General features: G+C 51.1%; 1 protein-coding gene across 1 annotated transcript in view; it reads left to right on the top strand.

The window, feature by feature from the left end:
- Positions 1 to 7387, top strand: part of TMEM132C (transmembrane protein 132C) — a 72795-nt gene that overhangs the window by 44700 nt on the left and 20708 nt on the right. The window contains exon 4 of the mRNA XM_027771378.1: positions 4760 to 4903. Coding sequence (XP_027627179.1) covers positions 4760 to 4903 — 144 coding nt within the window. The remainder of the gene's footprint in view (positions 1 to 4759; positions 4904 to 7387) is intronic.

Here is a 7387-nt window from a genome sequence, read left to right as displayed (position 1 = left end):
AGGGAAAGGATGAGGGATCTGCATGGCCCATCTCATCAGACATGTTTATTCTCTTGCGGTCCCTTATTCACTGAGCGAGTGCTCGCCCTGGGCCCGTGACCTTGCTGGGGGTCAGGTCCAGCGGTGAGCTACCACCTAGTGAGGAAACGGACAGTGTCCCATCCCTCCCTGTGCCTCCTCTCTGACTCATCACGGCAAAGAACTGGCTGCAAACCTTCATGACCCACTTAGCAAAAAAAAAAGTTTTCTGTTTGACTGGATCTGGCCTTTTTGAAGACAATGCAGTGACCATGAGTGTGGCCTCCCAGAACCCACAGGGCGTTGGTTGACTCTAGAGCCGTGTTTTGACTGTCCATCATGCACCAAACCACATTCTAGGCATGTGTCAAATCATAGCTCCCCAGGAGGGGCTCTGGAAATGACGATCTTCCCTAGCTTGTTTTACACATGTGTTGTGGTTAAGAGAAGCAGGCCTTGTGGAAGAGAGCCCTTGACAACATCCACTGAAGAAAGCGTGGAACGGGACACCTACCCTGTGAGGATGAGTCACCTTGGTACGAGACAGACAGGTGTTTCCCGATGTCAGGTGTCACCCTCCAACTTTTACCGTTACCTCAGAATGCCTCGGATTTGAACCAAATTCAATCTGTTTAAAAAGGCATCTGTATATTCTAAGTGGAAAATCAGCATCTCTTGCCAAAAACTGAATGCAACTTAAGAATAAAAGGAAAAAAGCGATATTATTTAAGTCTGTCTATACTCTGTCCCCGCCAGGGGCTCTGAGGCAAGCTGGTCTTCCTCCGTTAGATGTCAGAGAGCTGTGGAAGACAGTCTTGCACCAAGCGCGCCATCCGCTTTCACGTGACCAAAGGGACTGGAAGACAGTCAGACTCCTGTTCTTACCATGCAGGTGGGGGTCATTCGGATCACTGGTGAGGCTGTCAGTGCCACCTTCTGAGAAGCGCTAGACACTTAAGAGAATTGTGTTCAGCTTCTATCCGGGGATTAGCATGAGAAACTTGGTGGTCCCGGCCCTGAGAGACACAGCTGTAAGAAGGAGGACACTTCCTGTCCCCTGTCCGTGGGATGAGGAGCAGGACAAGGCGGTCCCTGAGAATTCTGAGGCTCTGGAAGCCTCGGCATAATTTACATGGAAGAGAGAGGGATCTAGACCCAGTCCTTGGGCACCAAGGTGCTCCCTACCCTGAAAGGGACAGTACTTATGGCTCTTTGGCCCTGGGAACTCAGAAAGTTCTCTGTGCATGGGGAGCTGCTAGTTCAGGACCACGTCCAACCAGAGCTCCTGAAGTCCTCACCTCCCTGCAGGCACAGATGGTCATAGAGGCTGCTATGCACTGACTCCTCGAGTCACTGTCGAGTGTCTGCTCGGTGCCAGGCACTGTCCTCGCACTGGGGACACGGCAGTTTATCAGATGAAGGTCCTTGACCCAGCCACAGAGGTGCAGACAGTAGGGACGCTGCTTCCTGACAGTGGAGACCGTCGGGGTTCATGTCCCAGGCCTTGCACCTGTGGGTGTGCTTGTTCTCAGCTGGCTGCAAGGCCGAGGGTGGATCCCAGCACAAAGACCCTGTGGAAGACCTCTCTCTCTCTCTCTCTCTCGGCCCAATCAGTCACTTACGTCCAGAGGAAATAGGTCAGAGCCAGGGAGATGATAACCCTGAAACTGGGATGCCACTATATGCAAACAGCTTCTTTGTTAATGAAGCTGAACAGAGCAAAAGAGGCAGAGGTGGAGAGGGACAGACACTCAGGACCCGTCTCTTCCACGTAAATTATGCCAAGGCTTCCACAGCCTCAGAATTCTCAGGGACCGCCTTGTCCTGCTCTTCATCCCACGGACAGGGGACAGGAAGCGTCCTCATGCTTACAGCTGTGTCTCTCAGGGCCAGGACCACTGTATCCGTCACCATGTTTCTTATGCTAATTCCTGGTTCTAGCCGTCCCTGAAGCTGGATTCTTCTCTTGGCTACTTAGTCATGCAGGGTGCAGGCCAGTTTGAGTTGGACTTTGGCCACGAGTAAATGAGAGTCCAGTAACCCATGGTTGTGACCTCCTGTGTGCGTGTTCCCTGTGTCATGTCTATCCGTGTGGACAGGGATGGCCTTTCTCCTGCTGTCTACCCTGTGCCCACTGACAAGACATGCTGTGTGCACAACACAGACGGTGACTGGGGAGTCTTCATGGGTACTGCTGTCATCTGGATGTTTGTGTTCCCAAAAATGCCTGCACTGGCATTGGGGCCAGCAGATGGCATGATGGTTAAGGGGCTGGAGCCCACATGGGCTGCATGATTCATGTCTCAGACCCAACAGATTGAAAACCACGCCTGGGCACACATGTGTGCATGCCCAAAATCCCAAGAGAACAATGGATGCTGCATGGCCATCCCCTCTGGGGAGTAATTTCTTACTTCCCTATCTCCCTATGTCTCTCTGTCTCTCCGGTGAGCGTGAATGCCCCATGGCAAAAAAAAAAATCTAACAAAAGAACAACAACAAAAAGAAAAAGAAACCTAATCCCTAATGGGGTGGTGTTAGGAGATGGGGTCTACAGAGGTGATTAGGTGTGAGGGTAGACCCTTCCTAAATGGGATTAGAGTCTTTATGCAAGAGACTGAGAGATACCCCTGCCCCTTCCACCATGTGAGGACACAGAGAGAAGGTGCCATCTATGAACCAAAAACTGCATGTGTGTGCACTGTGTGGGTGTGTGTGTATTAAACTCCAACAACCATTAGAAAACTCATCACAATTAATCCATGAGGGAGAGAACTGCTTAATGAAGCTATTAGCCAAAGACCATGTGACTGAGTATGTAAGGGCTGAACTCTGAGCACATTACCTGTAATGAACCTGAAAATGGACTTGGGAGTTTCTGTGGTATTCTTCGCATCTGTAATGGCCATCCTGCCAGCTGCCCAGATTGCCACCCCAGCTCCCGGAATCCCATGGCCCTGGGAGAAGACAGACTGAGGGTTATTTAACTGCTGGCTGAGGGGCACACGCCTCAGAAAGCTGAGACCCCACTTGTACCTGATGACTCTTCCAACGTGTTCTTGCTTCATGCGGAAGATCATCTTTGTGTCAGCTACTTCCCTGGAGAAAGAACAGAGAGAATGTCTTTCCTTGCATCTGCTGCTTCCAACAGGAGCAGTGTTTCTGGGCAGGAACTTGGAGAGAAATTGGCCCAGTGGGAAAAGGTGTCAGTAGGTGTCCCAATGCCAGTGGCTTTTTTTGGTCTTCATCTGGCCATAAGAGAAGGTCATGAAAGTACAAGTGGGTTGTTATCCTGCACACTCAGAAAAAGAAGGCGTTTTCTTTGTCACTTTGCAGATTGAACCACGCATGAGAGGCATGATGCTCACGACTGTGCATGAAGTCAGTGTGGATGAGATCAGCCGACATCTGCATAGCTGTGATGGAACGAGCGCCCAGGGAAACAGAGGAAGGCAGCTTGCTTTGCATGAAATCTCCTCTTAGAAAGGAGCCCGGCATGCCGGTGTCCACGTCAGTGTGGTGGTCACGGGCATTTGGGGCTGAGAACTACCCACTCTGTCGGTCTTGCAGTTGACACCTGCGGCTGGTGTGTTGTCCTTGTCTGCCTTCCTGGAATCGCTCCACTTCATCTTCTTCTGATAACATGAGCCTGATTTTTTTGAACTGCTTTTTTCTTGTTGGAATCAGTCTTGGTAGGCTTTGTTGTCGAAGCATCCAGATCCTTTTCTAAATAAGGAAGGAGCACTTGACCCAAATGAGGCCAATCAGACTTTCTCCTAGGGGAATTTAAATCCTGAACAGAGTAGCTCCAACAGAAAAGGCTGAAGACAGTTCCAACTTTGCTTTGGACAGACAACTTATGATTTCCTGCTTTTGATATTCTCCAAGGTGATCTGGCTCTTGCAACGCCTTCATAGCTTTTTCTTGGCTCTGTGAACAACCCAGGGTCTGTTCAGGAGGCGTCTGTGTTTGCTTGCCGGGACGGTGACAGCACAGGAGCACGAATTCACTGTCCCGCAGCTCTGGAGGGCAGAAGTCTGAAATGAGTCTTGTGCTGCTAAAATTAACATGGCAGCAAGCCTCATTTCTTCTGGAAGCTCTTGGGTCAATCTGTTTCCTGCCTCTTCCAGTTTCTAGAGGTCACCCCAAGGCTTGGTCATGGCCACATCATGCTGGTTTTACCTCCACTGCTGCATCTTCTCGTCTTCTGGAACCGATGGCTCCATTTGTGAGGACGTTAGAATTTCAGAGTCACCAGATAGTGCAGAATGATCTTCCCCTCTCGTGAGTCCTAGTTTGACTACAATTGCAAAGTCTTCGGGGGGCACGTGAAATAACGTGTTCACAGGGAGTCACAGGTGGCCATCTCTGGGGGTGAAAGAGAGACATTATTCACTTTACAGTGGTACCTTCTGTCTCGAGGGCTCAACTTAGTTTCCGTCGCTTACAACCAAACTGTAAGTGATGTGTGCACTCTGCCCGGCCTCTGCATAGAGGAAAGAATGAATCTTTTGTTGCTTTTACAGCCTAGGAAGATGTTCACAGATGAATCAGAAGTCAATTGTTGAACATCTTTGGGAAATTGTTCCAAGGGTTGACCTTCCCAAGTTCCTACGGGAAATGCCACAGTGTCCCTTGTCGGAACAAGGGCAGCCTTGACTGAGGGAGACCCCTGGAATGGCCCGGTATCCGACATCGTTGCACATGTCCCTTGACCCTGCATGTCTGGTTCGGTTGGCAGGACACGGAGCTTCTGAACACCGCCATCCTCACAGGGAAGACTGTGGCCGTGCCCATCAGGGTGGTCTCTGTGGAGGAGAGCAGTGCCGTGACGGATATCTCGGAGTCAGTGGAGTGCAAGTCCATGGATGAGGACGTCATCAAGGTAAGTGACGCACGGCCAGGTGAGGTGGCGTGGGCGTCGCCAGGGGCACGCGGGCCGAAGTAGAGGCTCCTCCGCGCGGTTTATGCACACCTTTCCAGCCCACTCGCTCAGCTTGTTTATTTCTGTCTCCTCATTTTGGTATCTTGCCAACCTAGTTTTGTTGCTTTCTTCTTTTCTTTTCTTCTTTTCTTTCTTTCTATGCCTGTCTCATTTTTTCTTCTCTCTTTCTCTAGTTTTTATTGGAAAATGTTGGGACATAGTGGTTGGGCATAGGACTCTCACATGGTTGAACGTGGTTTGAGTCCCAGACCCGGCGGCTTAGAACTCACACCTGGCACGTGTGTATGCAGGAGCTCTGGCCCTGGTGTGGCGTGATCTCGATGCACTGAATTTGGGTTAATTTTTAGACTTTTCATTTGGAATTTCAAACTTATTTCAAACTTACTAAATGACAATTAATGAACAGAGAACACCATTCACCCTTTCCTGGGGTTTACCGTGGGCAACATACATGCCACTTGCATTTTTTATGTCCTCTTCTCCCCACCCAGACAAATGGTGGGTGAGGGATGGACGGGGGGATGGACACGTGGGTAGATGTAGGTTGTCGATAAATAGATGGATGACAGGCAGGTAATGGAAGGGCAGGTCACAGAGGAGCGGTAGGTGATAGATTATAGATGATAGATAGATTATAGATAGATACTAGATCACAGGAGATAGAAGATATAGACAGATGATAGGTAGCTGATGGATAACACGTAGATAATGGACTGACAGATCGTATTTCCATTTGGTTTGTTTTTTGTGTTTTTTTCCCTAGGTTTAGGCATAAGGCATGTGTACTTGCCAATGAGAGTGAGAAAAAGAAGGAAAGTGAGAAATCACCCCCCAAAGTGGAGGGCCACACTGCAGTCACTTCTCCGGTCTCCTCTTGGGGTTTTGGGCACACACACACACACACCTGGAGTGATTTTCAAGCTGCTGGGTCCAGGATTTGAACCATGGTCAGCCATGTGGAAGTCAGAACCTTAACCACCTCACCACCTGCTGGCTCCCACAGGTTTCCATTTGTATGTGTCCCACTCAGAGATCCAGGTACCATTTTCTAGGCATGTACCAGCAGCAGATCAGCCAGGCGCAGCCCTGCCCTCGTGGAAGCTGACGGTGGAGGGAGGCCGACGGGAACAGGTGCACAGGGAGTCACGGAGCTGCAGCAGGTGCTATGCTGCATGGGGCTAGGCTGCTGCCACATTGGAGGGTGGTCTCTGAAGAGGGTGCCATGAGCCAGCTAGTGGGGAAATTATGACTGAACGCTTGCCATTGGCCAGCATTGCACAGCATTCTGGGTGCAGCTCCGTCCTCAGAGGCTCAGCCGTGAGACCCCCCCTTGTGCTCCCTGGAAGCCCCCAACCTAGACCACAGCCCTGCCTGCACTGAGCCAGGAGCTCCCGTGGCCACAGGTGGCGAGGCAGCACCAGGGCAGGGCGGGATGCTGAGATTTAAGGCATCATTAGCATAGGTTCATTTGTCGAGTTCCCAGTGCTGCCTATCTGACCTCTGGGGCACGGGGTCTCGCTAGCTGGTCCCAGCACAGAGCTAAAGATGATGCACACCGGCCACTTGCGGCCTGGCTCTCCCCAGGGGCCAAGGCGCCTGCGGAGCTCAGGCATGCGCCGGGCAGCCTGTCTTCCCCGAGCTCGCTCCGGGCGGCACTGAACTTGCCTTCTGCAGAACTTACTGCTGATTGCACAAGCTCTGAGTGCTTGGGAGAGCCGTTCTTTGTACAGCCTTGGGAGAGTCTGCAGGACTTCCTGTTCCTTTGGAGGGTACTCCCTCAGTAGGAAGGGGGACAGACATCTTCCAGAGAAGGGAAGACTTTCCAGGTATTCATCACATACTTGAAGGGCTTTAGATGACAAGTCAGGTCTTTATCCTCCAGAGCCGATTGGAAGGAAGGAAAATCACAGACTGCAAAGTGCTTCCTGGAAGCAGAGGCCCCAGACCCAGGCCCAGTTCCCTTGCAGACATGCCTCCTCGCTACACCTAGGGTTCCCTTTGCAAAGTACGGACGTTCCTTCCATGGGAGCCCTTTTAGGGCCAGCACCCTCCACGTGGGACGCACAGTGAGGTTTAAATTGCATGTTGGGGTACCAGCAGTTAGCATAATGGCTATGTTGCTGGACTCCCACGTAGTCGACCACGGTTCAAGTCCCGGACCCAGTGGCTTAAATTCACACCGGGTGCGTGTGCATGCGTGCCCAAGATCCTGAGAGGAGAATAGAAGAGAAGGGATTGCGGTGTGGCCATCCCCTGGGGGGGTGATTTCTCACTCTCTGTCTCTCTCTCTCTGTCTTTCTGGCAAGTGCACATGCCCTATAGCAAAAACCTCTCAAATAAATAAATAAATAAATAAATAAAATTGCATGTTGGAAAAGCTGTCCCAGATGGGCCCATGTGTCATCGGCCAGCCTTGGCCAGGCC

Source organism: Tupaia chinensis, unplaced genomic scaffold (assembly GCF_000334495.1).
Source record: "Tupaia chinensis unplaced genomic scaffold, TupChi_1.0 Scaffold000211_1, whole genome shotgun sequence".
Taxonomy (NCBI): Eukaryota; Metazoa; Chordata; class Mammalia; order Scandentia; family Tupaiidae; genus Tupaia; species Tupaia belangeri.
The sequence above is the reverse complement of the archived record's forward strand: the minus strand, read 5'-3'. Positions and strand labels throughout refer to the sequence as shown.